The 18,231-nt window shown below is 37.2% G+C and overlaps 5 protein-coding genes across 5 annotated transcripts; 2 read left to right on the top strand and 3 right to left on the bottom strand.

The window, feature by feature from the left end:
- The first annotated feature begins 772 nt into the window (after nucleotides 1–772).
- On the top strand, nucleotides 773–2,232 carry RHIMIDRAFT_12232 (NAD(P)-binding protein). Its single transcript, XM_023605420.1, has 10 exons — nucleotides 773–840; nucleotides 891–977; nucleotides 1,027–1,091; nucleotides 1,146–1,173; nucleotides 1,230–1,257; nucleotides 1,309–1,484; nucleotides 1,554–1,652; nucleotides 1,723–1,779; nucleotides 1,836–1,892; nucleotides 1,947–2,232. Exons 1-10 carry the CDS (start codon nucleotides 789–791, stop codon nucleotides 2,141–2,143), a joined length of 846 nt encoding a protein of 281 aa, XP_023471501.1. The 5' UTR covers nucleotides 773–788; the 3' UTR covers nucleotides 2,144–2,232.
- A 2,033-nt stretch (nucleotides 2,233–4,265) lies between these two features.
- On the top strand, nucleotides 4,266–6,581 carry RHIMIDRAFT_233215 (alpha/beta-hydrolase; the record flags this gene model as incomplete). The annotated part of the gene is made up of 6 exons (XM_023607912.1): nucleotides 4,266–4,396; nucleotides 4,710–4,855; nucleotides 4,908–5,320; nucleotides 5,368–5,624; nucleotides 5,686–6,073; nucleotides 6,129–6,581. The coding sequence occupies 6 exons, from the start codon at nucleotides 4,266–4,268 to the stop codon at nucleotides 6,579–6,581; spliced, it is 1,788 nt and encodes a 595-aa protein (XP_023471500.1).
- Nucleotides 6,582–7,879: 1,298 nt separating this feature from the next.
- RHIMIDRAFT_243809 (uncharacterized protein) lies at nucleotides 7,880–8,695 on the bottom strand (the record flags this gene model as incomplete). The annotated part of the gene is made up of 1 exon (XM_023609984.1): nucleotides 7,880–8,695. The coding sequence occupies one exon, from the start codon at nucleotides 8,693–8,695 to the stop codon at nucleotides 7,880–7,882; it is 816 nt and encodes a 271-aa protein (XP_023471499.1).
- Nucleotides 8,696–13,229: 4,534 nt separating this feature from the next.
- Nucleotides 13,230–16,840, bottom strand: RHIMIDRAFT_310401 (HCP-like protein). Its single transcript, XM_023614656.1, has 5 exons — nucleotides 15,845–16,840; nucleotides 15,587–15,779; nucleotides 14,660–15,529; nucleotides 14,046–14,599; nucleotides 13,230–13,992 (listed from the first exon to the last, which is right to left on the bottom strand). Exons 1-5 carry the CDS (start codon nucleotides 16,738–16,740, stop codon nucleotides 13,479–13,481), a joined length of 3,027 nt encoding a protein of 1,008 aa, XP_023471498.1. The 5' UTR covers nucleotides 16,741–16,840; the 3' UTR covers nucleotides 13,230–13,478.
- Nucleotides 16,841–17,014: 174 nt separating this feature from the next.
- RHIMIDRAFT_288602 (NAD(P)-binding protein) lies at nucleotides 17,015–18,140 on the bottom strand (the record flags this gene model as incomplete). Its single annotated transcript, XM_023613580.1, has 5 exons — nucleotides 17,015–17,581; nucleotides 17,636–17,692; nucleotides 17,749–17,805; nucleotides 17,876–17,974; nucleotides 18,044–18,140. The coding sequence occupies 5 exons, from the start codon at nucleotides 18,138–18,140 to the stop codon at nucleotides 17,379–17,381; spliced, it is 513 nt and encodes a 170-aa protein (XP_023471497.1). The 3' UTR covers nucleotides 17,015–17,378.
- Nucleotides 18,141–18,231: the final 91 nt, after the last annotated feature.

The raw sequence follows: 18,231 nt of genomic DNA, 5'->3' as shown, positions 1-18,231 counted from the left end.
GAGAAACATAAAGAAATGAGGAGATTGTGCACCCCCCCTTTTTTTTTTTGAGGCATATTTGAGCATATATATTTTAAGCACATGCTGTCCCCTTTTTTAGAATCAATAAATCACCTCTCTTTTTAAAATAAATATAAAAGGCACCCATCAACCTTATTTTTTTTCCTTTCCCTTTTTCTCTTTCTCTTTATTAACAAATGAACAATCAACGAGAACCCAACAAGATACCCTCTATTGTAAAACAGCTTTTACAGTCTGTGCTACCCAATAATAAACCAACATCAGTACCTATCGAAGCAAAAAGTCCATTTGAAGAGCTTTATTTCTCATTTCCTGCATTAGAAGACGATACTTCATCAATATCAAGTAATAACACATTAGCGACTCATTGTGGACATCAACATCATAAAACAAATAATATGAAAGCATTATGTTGATCAACTAGATATTTTACGCACACACATATATACACACACATATATATATAATATATATATATATATATATATACCACGAATCTATACCCCCAACATGTCTCTCTTTCATTCCTTTCTTTCTTTACTCTTTATTTATTATTATTATTTGTACAGCATAAATAAACTCTTTCATATAATATGTCATTAAAGTATGTAAATGTGTTTGATAAACAAGATTATCATTAGAACAAAATTCTAGGTCCAAACTATTGTATCACATCAGTTTCTAGTTGCTTTTTATGGCGGATATCAAACTAAGTCATCTTTTTCTTTTATTTTTCTTTTTTTTTTTTTCTATTTCTATTTGAAAATATGACTAACCAACCTATCGTATTAATCACTGGCTGTTCAAGTGGAGGCATTGGTAAAATACATGAAAGGATGTATAATAACAAAAAAGATTGACATACACAGGCTATTCACTTGCAAAGGTATTTGCCAAAGAAGGAAATAAAGTCATTGCTACTGCACGTCGCGTCGAGGCCATGGAGGGGCTGGAAGGTGTGTTTATCATGCATACATTTGTTTATGATATATTAATCTATTGTAGAATTTGGTTGTGATAAAGAAAGATTAGATATTATGAGTCAAGAATCAATCGAACGGGTTGTCGAGGTATATATATATATATGACATAGAGAGAGAGTAACATTTAGAGATATCTTGTAGAATGTCATTGCCAAATATGGACATATAGGTAAAATAAACATGAAACACATTAGACTAAGAATTGATAATATTTGTTTTATAAAGACGTCTTGGTGAATAATGCAGGAGTGCCGTAAATAGAGATTTTGCTGTAGGACCTTCTTTATTATTAATCATTTACTAGTGCCGTAGGTGCTCTACTTGATATCGATTTGGATAAGGCTCAACAATGTGTAAATACCAATGTGTTTGGTACCCTTGCTATGTGTCGTGCTGTTGCTGTTCACATGGCCAAGAGAAAGAGGGGTAAGATCGTCAACATTGGTTCTGTGGTAGGATACACGAGTACACCTTGGGCTGGTAAATGAAAAATCAAAGCGAAAAGAAAATGTATATTTTGTATATATCATCTAACCATTGCTTTCAAAGGTATCTATGCTCTCTCTAAGGCTGCTGTTCATTCTATGTCGGATACCTTGCGTATGGAACTGAAGCCCTTTGGTATCCAAGTCACTGTTGTTGCTCCAGGTAAAAAAAAGAGAGGGAGAGAGAGAAAGAATCAATAAAAGATGGGACTTATTAACGCTGTACTTATTAGGCGCCATTCGATCCAACATTGGAGCAGCTGGAGAAGCAGGCAATCTTGTGCCAGAAGGTAAGCATCAAAAATATTATGCGAGGGGAAAGGGGATTCTAATATGTACGGAATAGGCTCCCTTTATGCACCCGTCGCCAACTACATTATTGCCAGAGCATCCTTATCTCAAGGTAACTCAAAATGATGGGGAACAACGTGTGGTGACTCTAACATGATTACTCTAGGTCCTCACTCTACTCCAACTGAAGTTTTTGCATCGCGTGTCGTCAAGAAAGTCAGTCAAGCTACAGCGCCTCGTTATATTACTACGGGTGCCATGTCATGGATATTCATCGTCCTTTACTATTTCCCCTTGTTTATTAAGGAATTTTTCTTTAACAGACGTTTTGGAGTTTTTGATTTAGAAAAGAAGACGAAATAAGGCTTTACAATAAATCTTGGCAGATAATTTGGTACAAAATTTATGTAGTCTGGCAATAAATTGCATAATAAGTAGGGGATAAAGGTGGTCTTTGCATGTTATGATTGATCATAGACAAGATTCTTTTTTAAGATATAGTTTGCATAAATCTTGTGTTTATGAAGAAAGGAATGAAGACAAGTGTCCACTTCATAAACCAGGTATATGAGCCAGTTCTACTAACCTTCTGCAAACATCTAGATAGTCCTATGTCATGGAAGATGGAGCACTCATTCATAGAGCGAAAATTGCTGCAGAATAGAGGGAGGCAAAGGGTATAAAGAATATGTCATGGCCAACTCAATCGTCGGATTTAAATTCCATTGAAAATCTGTGGAGCATGATGAAGAAGAGGTTTAATGCTCTATGCCCTCATGCTAAAGCACAACAAAGCATAGAACTAGCTTTGGAGAGTGTTTGGAGGGAGTTTACTCCAGAAACCATCAACAAGCTAACTGATTTCATGCCGAGAAGGGTCAAAGATGTTATCAAAGCTCGTGGCGGACCCATCAAATATTAAATCAATAAAAAATACAAAAGTCGCTTCACAGCTCTCATTTTTTTAATACTCCAATGTAAATGACCTTTATTCTCTTCTCTTATAACTGTAATAGAGCTACAAAAGAGTCACTTTCTTTACTGCTTAGTCTTTAATGACAACAAAAAATGAACTTTTAAAAAATGACAACTATCTTTTGGAAGGTACTGTACATTACCGCCTCGAAGTTATCTATAAACACTACATATCTGCCCTTCTGATGATCACAAGACGCGATAACAAACAGGAGCGGGAGTATGGCGGTTGCATATTTTTGAAGTAGTTCTTTTTGCGGCCTTCAACGAGGCATTGCTTTTTTATATTATTGAATTGTAGCTGACGTCAGTATCTTTTTTTCTTTGCTTTGCATTTCTGTGACAACACTACTGATAGTTTTTCTGATTCACTTCATTTTTTCTGCCATGGTTTTAAAACGCCGTCTGCTCTGATTCGTGTCATCCGTACTATCTTATCTGCACTATCCGTATCATCTGGCGTGTTTGATGAGATAATCTTACAGTAGAACATACATTCTACTTTACATTCTTCTATCGCATCTGATAAAAATAACTTGTAATAATAATTACTATAGTAGCTACTATAGAGCGTACAAGAGCCTTTTTTTTAATCATATTCAGTTCTTCTTTTTATAAAGAATGTAATTTGCAAGCTATCGACTTAATGGCTTTTTACAATAACAAACCTGAATACAACAGCACTGCTTCTAACACGTCAACAGTGCTCTGTAATTAGTTACCCTTACGGTGACAATCCGCTGATCAAAACATTATATCGTATCGCAAACGACTGCGTCGCCACGGAGGCAACGCTAGAAGAAAGCTTTGTAGAAACGTTGACTTTCATTTGCGCCACAAATGAAAGAGTACTGTGCTCAGTAAAAAAAGACATTGAGCACTTTCCGGCTTGTCCAAAGCTGTTAAGTAGTTGGATCGCGGTATAAGTTTCAACAAAAAACTTAAATGTCGATACAGAAAGCAAACAAACGACAACGACAGTGAGTCCTCCTTGAACTTGCCTCTCAGAGCGTAATTAGGGAAAAGTAATAATGGGACGACAACCTCGTCGAAGACGAAATTAAGTTCGTTGTCCAATTTATAAATAGTTGCCATAGAAGGATGAGCTGGCAGCAGTGTCTCATGGAAGGCCACAAAAGAATTACTTTAGAAGATATGCAACAGGAGAAAACCTGTGTGTTCAATATGGCAAATATAAAAAAAAATACAAAAACAAAGAGCTTAGTTCTTTTTTCTTATACCATATCCCCGCTCCTATTTGTTGTTGCGTCTTGTGATTTTTTTTTAATAAATATCAATCGTCAGAAGGGCAGATATGTAGTGTTTATAGATAACGTCGAGACGGTAATGTACAGTGTCTTCCAAAAGATCATGACCGTTTTTTAAAAGCCAATTGTTTTTTGAAAGATGTTCGATGAATAAGACGATATCTTTCCTTTTCTTTCATATATTTTTCTCTCATAACAGCCGTGTTTGCTACTCTTTGAATGACCATTCGAGCTGGTTCATCATGCTCTCAGGTCTGAGCGGTACGATTGCAACCGTAAGTTTAGATACAGAAGGCTTCTACCTTGCTGTAAACCAGTACGATCTCCATTTCCCCAAAAGTACATCCGAGCTTCCACAGTTCACAAAGACATTGTAAGTAGCACACACGCTTTTTGTAAGCTATATGTACATTCATTATGTACGGTGGATTACAGTCTGATGAATATCCATATAAGTAAAGAATTAGTTGCATTTATTCTTGATTGCATAAATTTTACGTAGAATAATGATCAGCGATTTGCGCGCTCTTTCTTTCTTTAGCTTTTTTTAGTAGCAAATAATGACTTGATATGATGCTATATATATTTCACCTATTTCTTTCTCTTTTTTAACACTTATCAATGCTATTCCATATTCAATCCATAAAAAAAAGGACGATAACAAGTGCGTCGACAACATTCAATAGAACAACAAATGCACTTGTAAGGCATAAGTCCACTGCACCGAGAAATCGATCTCTCTTTATGCTTAAAGACTATAAACTATGGGCTGGATTGCTTTATACGATGAATATTACTGCATTTAATGCCATTTATGGTCACTATATCACAGGTATTTCCCCTTTTTATTTATATTGTTGCTGTTTTATTTATGGCTTAGAAAGGACCTGCTGCCAAATCTTGGTCGCTCTTTTCAGACATCACATTCAACACGGTTCACAGTTTCATCAACAGGTCGAGTTCATTGACAGTAGAAGATGTGCAACGACTTAGCATGGCATTCAAATTTCCTGTTTCACCATTTCTAAAGCGGACCAAGTTTACTGTTCCAAACGAATACAGAAAACGAGCTGGCGATCTACTCGAATCTTTGTTTAGTGATGAAGAACAGCAACGTATTGGCTGGGACTGGCGTAAAAAGCGAGATACGGATACGGAAATCACAGGTGAATGGCTTCAAAGAGTAGGAAACCCATTGGACCCTTGTAAGGAGAGTGTTGTTCTTTATTTGCATGGTGGGGCATACTACCTTTGTAACTATGAAATGTACAGACCCTTCTTGACCAAGTTGATCAAGGTAACATATACTACTTGCGCTACCAAAGTGATAGTAACTTCTTGTAGTATTCCAATTGTCGCACCTGTTCTATTAATTATAGACTAGCTCCACAAAATCCATTCCCAGCAGCTCTAGAAGACGCATTAGCTACCTATCTTTACCTTACTCAGCCTCCAGAAGGTGAGGGACTCCTACCGACGGATCCTAAAAAGATCGTTATCTCTGGTGATTCAGCTGGCGGTGGACTTACCATGGCGCTCTTACTCGCCATTCGAGACGCTGGCTTACCTCTTCCCGCTGGAGCCATGCCGATGTGCCCATGGTAAAAAGATTTATATTTCCCTTGTACTGTGTGTTTTTGACCATATGATAACATAATGTAGGGTTGATCTAACTCACTCACTTCCTTCCATTCTGTTGAACATGATGACAGACTTTCTACCAGCAGTTGGATTTAAACATGCACCTTCACCAGCATTAGATTATGCACAGCTTCCTCAACGACAGCAGGATACCAAGATGCTAGAAGAAGCGAGTAAAAAGGCCAAGGAGGCCAAAGATAAACATAAACTGACAATCCCAGAAGACGAAGACGACGCAACTCAACATAGAGAATCCATCGGTCCATTTGGTATTCCTGTACCGCACACAGATGATGACAACGACATGTATCGTGTCCAATTTTATGCACCAAATGAAGCACTCAAACTGCCAATGGTTAGCCCTATCTTTGATAGACGTCGATTAAGAGGGCTTCCGCCTCTTTTGATTGTAAGTTGATGACTTTATTTTCTTCTTCTAAAGCTTACGGCACAACTCTATAAAGCAATGTGGCAAGTCCGAACGACTCCGAGATGAATCAATTTACCTTACCCTCCAAGGAACCGGCACATTCCCCGATAAGAACGATAAACAGTACGGGAAATCGACAAAGATCACCTTGGAGATCTTTGTGGACCAGCCGCATGTATTTCAAGTGATGTTTATGTGGACAAAGCCTACAAAACGAGCAGTCCGAAACCTTGCAGCATTTTTAGCAGAAGTGACTGGATCACCTGCGAACGTACGTAAAGGTGGAAAGTATCTCTCGGATCAATTACTGTCCGTGAAAGAGATCAGTCCGCGGGGAGAAATGGTAGATGCAAAGACGAGGCTGTTGGAAGAAGTAAATGAGGATACATGGAATAAATGGAACACTAGATTGGCAAGACCAAGCATCAAGGAGCGCATAGACGAAGTACGCGCATATTACCATCAGCTAATAGATCAAAAGACATAAAGTGTGCTCTAAAAAGGGGTTCTTGTGTATCTTTTTATGAAGTTTTGTATTTTAAAAATAACTTATTGCAATGCACGATGAAAAGGCCTACATTTACATACATTGTTTTAAATGGTTCTTCCTTTTTTAACTCAAAATAAAGCTGACCCATCCTAAACGGACCCTGACCTGATCAAATATTTTGTCACCAGTCTTTTTGTTATTTCTATTTCATGTATCCAAATATTTATCACGGTCGAGTTCGGAAAGGATGATCCCCTTTTTATGTATCAGTTATTTAAAGACAATTTGTAACAAACAATAATTCCACATCAAGTTGTTGTCTTGTTAAAATCTGGTACCTTTTAGCTACAGGTCTCTTCAATCGAAGATATTAAGAGGAAAAGTATCTCGAGTCATATCCTAGACATCTAATGCCTCACTTCTTTCGAAAAAGCACGCCATTAGTTACCTTATATGCATAAGCCATAAATTATATCAGTTCCCCTGCCTTTCCTTTCAAGTATGCTGCCATTGCGCGTCTATTTGTACTATAAACTACATTTACTATTATCTCAAAAGATAACTGATTACGTATACTCAATGCTACATAAAGGATCGACTACATCATATTACACATATCCTAACTAAACATCATACCTTGATGGCTTTATATTCTTTATGTTCTTCATAATATGCTCTACTTGTCTTAATCTAATTTATTCTCATATATCTTAGCAACATATTCAGCTCACAGTAATAGATTATGTCACGTATACAATTATGCAGTAACTGTTTGTCCATAATAAATGATGATAATAATTCCGACGCGCTTACACCAAGCCATCCTCCCTATATATATTTTTGAATTTATCCGAACTGACCATAACACCGCGCGATTCAGCCAAGTGACAACACCGGTGACACAAGCATCTTGATGGACAACTTGTGTCTCCGTAAACCAAATTATCAAACAAAGAAAACAAAAACAAATAGGAGATTTGCTCAGCAACGTACCAAAAAAAAAGGAGGATCCAAAAAGGTGGCGTTGCTTATTTGTCGAAAAGAAGATACCCAGAATATGCAAACCCATGTGAGGGTCTATTTTAAGTATAGCTTACAAAATTGGTTGCACCCGCGCTTCATCATGCAGTCGTGTAAATAGAGCGTGTTTAAAGTAATGAAGTAAAGTCTAATTTAAAATAACTAATCATTATCTTAAAGACAATATATTTATTTATAACAAATGGTACAATTCATGAATAAATATAATTATATACAAATGGCATTAATGAATGGGGGAATATTAAGTATACTGTTTAGATAGAGAAACGACGGGTAAGACCAGTTTCCCATTGATCATCATAGAGATAGGATTCTTGATGTGATTTATCTTGTAATGCATTATAAGCCAACTGAAAGGCAGTAGACACTGTCTCGAAATAGAGAAATCCACGTACTTCTTCCTTTAATTCACGATCCTTGGGTTCATCCAAAACAACAGTAAATGGCACTTCGAATGCATTATCCTGTAAGACCAGCCTGGTGCGTCCTTCTGAGAGGGCTTCAAGGCGTACTTGGTTTCTATCATCAAATCGACACATACCCTTTGAACCATCAGGGAGATCCTGTTCAAACCACCACACAGGTGAGACCGTGCGACGGATATGTTTGTTGAGTATGAATGTACGTCCCATCGCAGGAGCGCTTACAGTACGAAGGGTAGGCATGGAAGAATGATGTTCTTTGATTGGAAGAGAGAACATGCTACGTCTGTCCTTTTTGGGTATTGTTGATTTAAAGACGACTGTACAAGGACCAAGAGATGATTGAGAGAGGATACAGTCAGATTGTGTATGATAGGCATTTTCAAGAACGTATTGGCTTTGATCGTCAAAACGAGACCATTCATGATTCAATTGGTTGACAGCAGCGAGGTTTGACTGGAAGTACCAAACGGGTTCGAGCGTACGAAAGATGCCACGAGTATGGTCCATTGGAAGCTGGGTAGGCGTCTGTGGTGATGATGAATCAGAATCTGAGGATAATGAAGACATGGAAGGTGAATAGGTTGGATGATTTGAACTTTTCTTGGAAGGACATTTGCTTTTTCCGAATAGAGTCAAGAATTTCATTTTATTATACGCGTAAAGAATTAAAACGAAAGAAAGGGGGGAAGAATAAATGGCTACTATTTATATACACCTTTGTCACGGAGTATAAAAGAAAAAAAAACAATAAAACGGAACCGATCCTTCTCTGCTTCTGCCTTTTCTCTCTCTTTAATTTTCTCTCATGCTTCAACATATAAAATTGATAAATGAAATATAAAAATAGTAAATAATAAAAAGGCAAATGTATGCGTTAATCAGTTGTAAAATGAATAAAAAAATCTTGCCTGTTTACTTCATATTCATTTTACACCCGAGCCAAGGATTTTTATCCCATATATTTTACTCCTTCGTACAACAGCCCCTTGATGTCCGCTCGTCATCTTTATGGAAATATACGCAACCCGATAGGGACAGAATTTTGTTCCCAGTAAAACCACATAAAAATGATGTCAAAATGTTCATTTCTTAAAATAACAGTAAATGGTGTTTGAAAAAGTTTTTTTTTCATATTCTCTAAAAATAAACTCTGTTCGATCCCCTTCTTTCATTCAGCCCGGGTCTATTTGGACTTCTTTGCCAAGATGTATATAAAGAGGCTAAGCACTTTCATTTTTTCATTTATCTCGATTTAGAATTCACCACGTTGCTAAGCAAATTGTCATAGTAGCTTGAATGGCTTAGTCCAATCAAAATGAAAAGCCTACTTTTTTTGTATCGGCGGCCAATCAGGGGGAACATGAGAAGGAGGCAAAGCGCAGTGTCGATACTTTAATTGATTGAATAAGGTAGTAGCTTATTTACACGTGTCTCTGACAAGGAAGAGGTTTGCAGTCTATCAGAAATACCACTATACTCGGTTTTCATTGGACAATGAGGCTTTTTGGACAGATTTAATCTTAAAAGAAGGAACCGATTATTCTTTTTACACTGTTCGGGATATGGAAAAGGTGCTTTTTTCGCTTAAACTATCTTTTGATACGCTCTACTCTCCCTTTTGTCTGTAAAGCATCTTCTTTTTACTCCTTATATCTAAAGTTAAGTGTTTTTTGCAAGTAGTAGATTCTGAATATCGTTGTTGCATTTGTCTAGAGATCAAGAATATTTACATTATCAGAACATTCCGCAGCCATTTGTTCTGCTATCACTCATATTAATAATAATAGCATGCATCAATTGTTTTTGGATGCACCAACTTTAAATGATGCCAAGATATTCCATGATATGTCACAAAAAAAGAGCTTTATTCAAAAGCCGGCCATAATACGCGTCATTCATATTCGGCACCATTAATATCACTGTTAATATCGAGATTCGGCCAGCAATTGAATAAAACCGAAATCATAGCCTAGGTTCGGTTAAATAAATTTACCTTTTGAGATGGTTTGATTTAGGTTGTACAGAATTTACTTTATCCTCGGCTCTGAAAAAAAAAAAGACAGAATGATGTAAAGCTTACTAAAATGTATAACAGCCGATCTTAATAATCATTCATTCCGTTTACGCGTACACGCATTGTCCATTGACCTTTGATGACACGTTACTATTGGTAATAAAGATGGGTAGCTTGGTATGGATGCACATGCCTCCTATAAAACAATCAGAGATTCTTAAAAGTTGACTTCTGTAAACTTTATGCCTGTGTAGCCTCAAATCTTACTGAACTTCTTGCAGATGGCTTTTTAAACAAGAAAAAGGGGGCTCTATGATAGAGCTTTGATCTACAAACTGCATAGATACAAAAGTGAGCATAGAAATGAATATGTGCTTATAAATCATCATATGTCATCAAGGTACCTTGACTTTATGCTTTCAGTGGCATCAGAAAAATCGGGATTTACAACTGGAAAACTTTTTACAGAAAACGCACGATATACAGTCTTTTATCATAATGCTCTTACGTGATCTTGATCGCTGTCATTTTTTTTCTTTATTAATCGAATTTGTACAACGTTATAGAATATAATAGAGATTCTTTTGCCTTTCTTCTTCTTTTCATTCAAGGGCAGCTTAAATAAAGATGGTTCCTTTGGAATGAAATATGAAAAATATTGCAGAGATAGAAGACCTGTGGGATAAACAAGATAGGTAACAGAGCTCGAACAGTATTTCTTAATGAATTCTCAAGCAACTACACTAAGCAACAAGCTGGACTGTAGACAATCTTTACTGCACGCGTTCGAGGTTTTCGAGGCGTCAACTTCACAGTCTTTGAAGATTAACACGCTAAATGAAATAAATAGCTATTATAACTCGATTATAATTCTGTAATAGAGCATAAGTATTCTACTTTCCTCTTCTTTATCTCATTAGTAAGAGTAATAGCTATACTGACAGCAATAATAGCTTACAGCATAAATAACATCAATGACGACATTAAAGTTTCCTATATGACTCTTTTTCAATTTCTACTTGACTAATACTCAACTCTTGATAAAGAATCTACTTTGCTAGTCATCAGCTTGATTGATCTTTTACAATCTGAAACTGAATACAATAATGGTTGCTTTAGGCTAACTTAATGTATATATGTGCCCTCGTTGCTTGTACGAGATGTGGCGATTGTGCGTTGCTTTATTTTCAAAAGGATGAAACGGTTATTGTGCTATACCTCAGTACGGTGTTTTATTAGACATATAACGATGCTTTTTAGAGCAACTTGTTTGCAACAATGTCTTCGTCATTTACAGGGACAATGTTCAAATTTTCGGGTTTTGCTATTTACACTCCACATCTACATAGCATTTTCTCAATTAGTGACGTAAGCAATTCAATTTTCATAGCAAACAGCATATCTATCGTATTTACCTTATAAGGGCTCCATCTTGTTGTAAAATGTTACTTGAAGAAAAAGAAAAACAAAAGAAAAGTGACTACAAAATGCGTTATTCTTATAGACGCGTCATACTCAATTCTCATTGGTCGTGATAAATTCATGCAATAATCCTTAACATAATAAAGAAATTATTATAGACCCATCAATACATACCTCTCATATACTTTAGCGTTGTACATAGTGTCATGTGGATGTGGCTTGTCTAGTGAAAATTGAATTGCTTATATCACTAATTGTGAAAATGTTGTGCAGATGTGCAGTGCAAATAGCAAAACCCAAATTCTCACGCTTCAATTGTTTGAAAACGTCCTCTTGTTCATGGGTATCATTCTAATAATATTCAAGCATGTGAGCCTGTATCAAATAGAGTAAAGAAAGAATTTATATACAAGAATGCAAAGAGCTCGAAAACTTTCATGTGCTCCAAAACGTCAGAGAAGGACAAAGGAACAGAAACGGAGCGGTATTCTACTACTCGCCATGTAGTGGGTGACTTTATCGAATATTTGATAAGCGTTATTTTGCTTGTATAATTTGACATGAGAATAAACGAGCGTTTTTCATTGTATCGAAAGAAGCATTGCGGTAGTTTGAGACAAAGAATTTAACACTATCATGGCCGTTTTTTATGTTCTTGAGTGTATCATTTAAAGAGCGAGACAAAGACTTGTCATTGTTAAAACTAAAGCTAAAACTATTAACGAATGCAAGTAGGCTAACAGGAGAGTTTCAATTATGCATATCCAGAAGATTCCATTAATAACTAGATGGCCTACACCATTAGGCAATTTAAAATTGTTTTTTCTATCTTTTGTAAAATCATTTGAGGCCAACCAAGCGTAATCCAGATCTTTCGCTTTTTTTCACACCTATAATTTAGATAAATTGTTAGGCGCTTTATACGTTATTTTGAACTTGTAAGTTACAAAAATTACCAGGTATACGTCAGTAATTGAGTACAGTTTCCAAATGCTTTAAATAAAGGGACACACATTTCAAAATAAACGCTTCGTTCGTCATTGCTGTTATATTTTTGCGGTCGCTTCAGGTTCAAAAGAAAGTCCAGCATAGTAAACTTCACGAATTCTAGAAAGGGATTGTCTTTAGGTAGTGTTACGATTTTATCAAACATATCTGTGATAATGTCATATAAATAGCTTTACTTCGAAAACATAAGAATATAACTAGATGGAATGAGTCTATTTATGAACAAAGAAAAGAAAGAGATTCACGGCAAAAAGGAAATTGATCTTATATGCAAAAATAAACGTTGCCAACCAATCGTATATTATATATGACGCGTCATCAACTACCACAGACTACAGATACTATAAATCAACGCTGTGGGCTTCATATATGGCATTATGTTAATATTCAAAATGACTTTGGTTGTGTACGAAATATATATTGATTATATTACGTCAAAGGGTGTATGATCTTCTTCGATATAAACGTAGAAATACGACAATAAAAGGTTATTTTTAGCAGCATAATAAATAATAAGTTTGGTTGGTTTCTTGTTGCAGGATGTAAAGTTGCTCTCTTCACAGTCATATTTCATTCGTGAAGGGCGAGCTTCTCAGCAACAGTCTTTTGAGACTAAAAACTTGCCAAGCTATATTGACTGTATCCTGGAGAAAAAGCAGCTAAAGGTATTAACTGTAATACGAGCGTTGCCATGGTAATATACGTAATTAAACTTAATGTCTTCAAAAATTATGCGAAATTTTATTAAAGGATAAAGGGAATGTGTTACATATAACATAGGGATATATAAATAAGATTGTATATAAAAGATAAATATTGATATGTATATAATATATATATATATAAAGGGGAGGTAAAATATAAGAGAAAATGATACATATACACATATGAGTTATTGATATAACACTTTCTTGTCAAAAGAGTGGAGCAAAGAGAAAGTGAAAGAAATCTTACATGATATACAAGCAATTATGAATAACAAGGTCATGAGTGGCGATAATCAGCGACCATTTGATAGAACTTTTGTGCGAGCGCCACATCCCTCTCTACTTCTATGCCTTGTTCATACATGCAGGCAAGTTTTCGCATGGAGTAAAGATCATTAGCTTCCAGAGCGGCTTTTGTTCTCCATTGTATGGACTGAGTCATATCTTTGACAATACCATTACCATCTTGATAGCACTCGGCTAACCATACATAGGCTTCTTTGAACTGATCTCTAGTGGCCAGTGAAAATATTGTTTGAAATGCCTCTGTTATTGATAGATTGCTGTACTTATCTAATGAATGTGAGGATTTTAGTGTGCTTCCCATAGGATGATGAAGGAGTGCAGTTGGATCATAGTTTAAACTGTATAAAGAGCGTCTTAGACATGCAGTGCGATATGTCTTGAATTGCTTGGAAATTCTGGTATCATTAACAACACGATTATAGTATTCGTAAGATTTATCATATTGTCCTAGCTTTTCGTAAGCTTCTGCAGCAGCAAATAGAGCACTATGGTCAAATAAGTTAGCTGTACACCGTAAAATCAGATGGTTGTTACTCACGTTGGCTGACCAAGTTGAATGGCCTTTAAGTAGCAGTTTAGAGCCAGGTGAATATCCTTGGGTAGCCCACCACGGCCGTTTTCATAATAGCCACCAAGAAGTAGAGTAGCCAAAGGATCTTGCTTATCTCCGGCCATCTTGAGGTACTCAGCTGAGAGCAGATCGTTCTTTTCTGTTCCAATGCCTGCACCGTACAGTCGACCTAGTTCTCGCAACGCAGTAGGATGCTGCTGAACTGCAGCCTTCTTGTACCAATCAAAAGACGCTCTCTGAAGCGATTTGATCTCTTGCTGGCTCGTACTCGCCTTTGTTTTTTCTTGGCATAGCTGAGCATAGGATATCATGGCATCGACAATTCCTAACTGAGCTGATTTCTTAAAGTATTCTCTTGCCTTATCATGATCACGGGGAACGCCGTCGCACCCGTTATAGTAGTAGATTCCGATATAGTATAGCGCTTTAGGATGCTTCTGCTTTGACGCCTTCATGAACCATTCAAATGCCGCCCGCCTGTTCTCTTGGACGCCAACACCTTTGCAGAGCATGTGCCCTACCTACAGAGACAAAGTGGGTTAGTATCAAGAAACAATTGATTGGTTATTTACTAAGCATACCTGGAACTGAGAATCACTGTAGTCAAGGTTGGCAGAAATCAAATAATGCTTGTACGATTGTGGCAAGTCAATCGGACATATACCTGGTATACCTTCCTCATAGCAGACGCCTACCCAGTAATGAGCACATCCATCGTTTGGATCAGTCTTGATTAAATCTGAAAGAAGATCAAATCCTTCCTTTGGCTTGTAGGGAATGTTGGGATCTTTGCTGTTATCAAGGTAAAGAATGGCCACCATACGTTTAGCTACTCGTGTTATGGGAGGTGATGAAGGGAATGCATTGGCTTGAGTCAAACCGGACGCCAATAGATAATAGTCAAGGGCTTCCTTGTATTTGCTTTGTTTGTGCAAGAAGGTAGCGTACGTTAATTGGGCACTTGGAAGATGATTGCTCTGGTATCTAACCGCTTTCTCATAGTACTGGCTGGCTACAACATAATTCACAGCTACACCAACACCATGCTCATAGCAAGATGCTATTTGTGTAAGCGCCGTCGGGAAGTTCTGTGCTGCTGCCTTTCGGAACCATTGGAAAGCTTCCTTTTTGTTTTGTGCAATTTCATGTGCAGTTTGATGAGACTGATGAGGGATGTTACCATCACGGTACATGACACCAAGAGTATACTGAGCGCTAGGGTCGCCAGCGAGAGCAGCACGTTGGATGAATGAATAGGCCTTGGCTGTGTCTTTAGAGAGGCCCATGCCACCAATCAGATAGTTCATGCCTAGACGGAACTCGGACGGATGATGACTGTGCTTTTCAGCAGCATGAAAGTAATTAGCATAGGCTAACTCATGATTGGGCATGATACCGTATAATCCTAGCTCGTAGATATTACCAAGTTGATAGTAGGCTTGGGGATCATTCTGTTTCATTTAAATATGTTAATGATGAACTAATAAAGATGATATGTAGATTCTTACCAAGTCAGTGGCCTTCTTGAGCCAACCAAGTCCATCTTTTATTTTGCCTTCCTGTAGTAAGATTAAAGCAAGCTGGACTTGAGCGGGAGAATAAAACTTTTGAGCACTGGACGTAAAGTATTCCTTTTCTGACTTAGGCGCGTCACTGACAACACCAAGCTTAACCAAATAACCCAAAAGATATTCAGCAAGTCTAGTATATATATAAAAAAACAGGTTAATCTATGACATACATACTGTAGTAATGAAATCCTTTACTTGTTTTCTGCATTCGCGCTTTGCTTAATAAGCTCCACATTTTCAGGAAGCGATTCATCCGAGATCAGACTGGTGATGGCTACACAAACCTGTGCTTGAGCCACAAAGTAAGGAGCGCATTTACTTTCTGTGTATCGCTGCGGCAATTGGATGGTTTTCTTGTACCAAAAGATGGCCTTCTTTCGATCTACAGGCTGAATTATATCCTGCTGATCATCATGTTGAATGCCGTAATAATAGCATTGACCGAGGAAAAAGTAAGCTTCCCAAATGCCAGCTTCTGCCAGAGACTGTAGTTCTTGAAATGCGATATTTGGGTCTTTAGTGGTACCCCAACCACAAAGTTTGCACCTTGCTACACAAGTTTTTGCGGTAGGATCATCTGCGATCTCAATCCAAAGTTCAGCTGCCTTGAAGGCTTCCCGTTGAAGATCCTGGCTTTGTTTCATGCGTGGCGAAGCAAAGATCTCGGTAAAGATGTCAAATGAACTCGAGGTATGCTTGATAAGGTAGTTCACTATCTGTTCGGATGACTTTAGCTGATGAACAGTGGTTGGGCTTGGCTGAGGTCGATGTAAATCAGGCACGGTCATAATATAGTCATTATCTTTGCCATTGAACGAAAAGTGAGAATAATCAGTTAATTCAGTAAAGGCGGACTCGGGAGCTAGGCGAGAGAATGGCTCTACAGAGAGTCCTGACTGGACAATACTCGAACGGTTTTCGAAAGGGACTTTTTTTTGTTTTTTCCTTTGTTGTGGTTGTGATTGTTGCTGCAAGGAGAGAATCAATTCATTGTTATCGTGATGAATCAGGGCAGATGATTGAATGGCCATCAGCGAGTTTCTACTCAAACTTGGTTGAGATTTTGCCTCAATACTAACATTGTTTCCCATTTGTTAAGGAAAAAGTAATTAAAAGTACAAAGGGTATATTTGAAATTATAGGTGCTTAAAGGCTATTTAAAAAAAGAAAGAAAAAAGAAAAAGGGTATTCGACTAGGAAAAATAGAAAAGAAAAACAATTGCTTTATTTATGCATCTCCTTTTATACAAGAAGATCAAATTGTGTGACAGTCTGATTAGCAACGAAAAACAACAACAAACACTATAGTTGTCAAGGTAACAGGCAATTAATTCTTTACATAACAACGCATGCTTTTAGGCAAGTCCCGTCCTCTATGTACCTTCTTTCTATTGCTATTTCAGTGCTTGATTGCCAGTTTGCAGTCTAACCACTATGCTTGTGTAACAAAATGCTCGGAACCAACATTCCGTTATTTGTTATTTCACACAGAACAGGATAATAAATAAGGAACTGGTGTCATCTATTTTAGAAAGGGTTAAAATAGAATACGGAAGCATGTATAAAAAGAACAGTCGAATAGAAAATACAAGGACGAATCAATTACAATTAATATATTGCACATCATGGCGTGAGTTGCATTTTTTGGTGTAGGACAATCCTACATGTGTTTCCATCCGATATTATGTCACATCGACGAAGGGAAGCAGTATTGACAACATGCTTGATGTCATACAAGAATGTCATGTTCTTGTCTTTTATGGGCGTCAAAACGTTTGTTAAAGAAAAATTCCTTAATAAACAAGGGGAAATAGTAAAGGACGATGAATATCCATGACATGGCGCCCGTAGTAATATAACGAGGCGCTGTAGCTTGACTGACTTTCTTGACGACACGCGATGCAAAAACTTCAGTTGGAGTAGAGTGAGGACCTAGAGTAATCATGTTAGAGTCACCACACGTTGTTCCCCATCATTTTGAGTTACCTTGAGATAAGGATGCTCTGGCAATAATGTAGTTGGCGACGGGTGCATAAAGGGAGCCTATTCCGTACATATTAGAATCCCCTTTCCCCTCGCATAATATTTTTGATGCTTACCTTCTGGCACAAGATTGCCTGCTTCTCCAGCTGCTCCAATGTTGGATCGAATGGCGCCTAATAAGTACAGCGTTAATAAGTCCCATCTTTTATTGATTCTTTCTCTCTCTCCCTCTCTTTTTTTTACCTGGAGCAACAACAGTGACTTGGATACCAAAGGGCTTCAGTTCCATACGCAAGGTATCCGACATAGAATGAACAGCAGCCTTAGAGAGAGCATAGATACCTTTGAAAGCAATGGTTAGATGATATATACAAAATATACATTTTCTTTTCGCTTTGATTTTTCATTTACCAGCCCAAGGTGTACTCGTGTATCCTACCACAGAACCAATGTTGACGATCTTACCCCTCTTTCTCTTGGCCATGTGAACAGCAACAGCACGACACATAGCAAGAATAACAAATAAACGTTTGATATCAAGTACAATGTTTACTACAAACTCTTACATCAGAGCAAAGTATAATAAAATAGCTTGATGC

This window comes from Rhizopus microsporus (genome assembly GCF_002708625.1).
Source record: "Rhizopus microsporus ATCC 52813 unplaced genomic scaffold scaffold_1, whole genome shotgun sequence".
Classification (NCBI taxonomy): Eukaryota; Fungi; Mucoromycota; class Mucoromycetes; order Mucorales; family Rhizopodaceae; genus Rhizopus; species Rhizopus microsporus.
The sequence above is the reverse complement of the archived record's forward strand: the minus strand, read 5'-3'. Positions and strand labels throughout refer to the sequence as shown.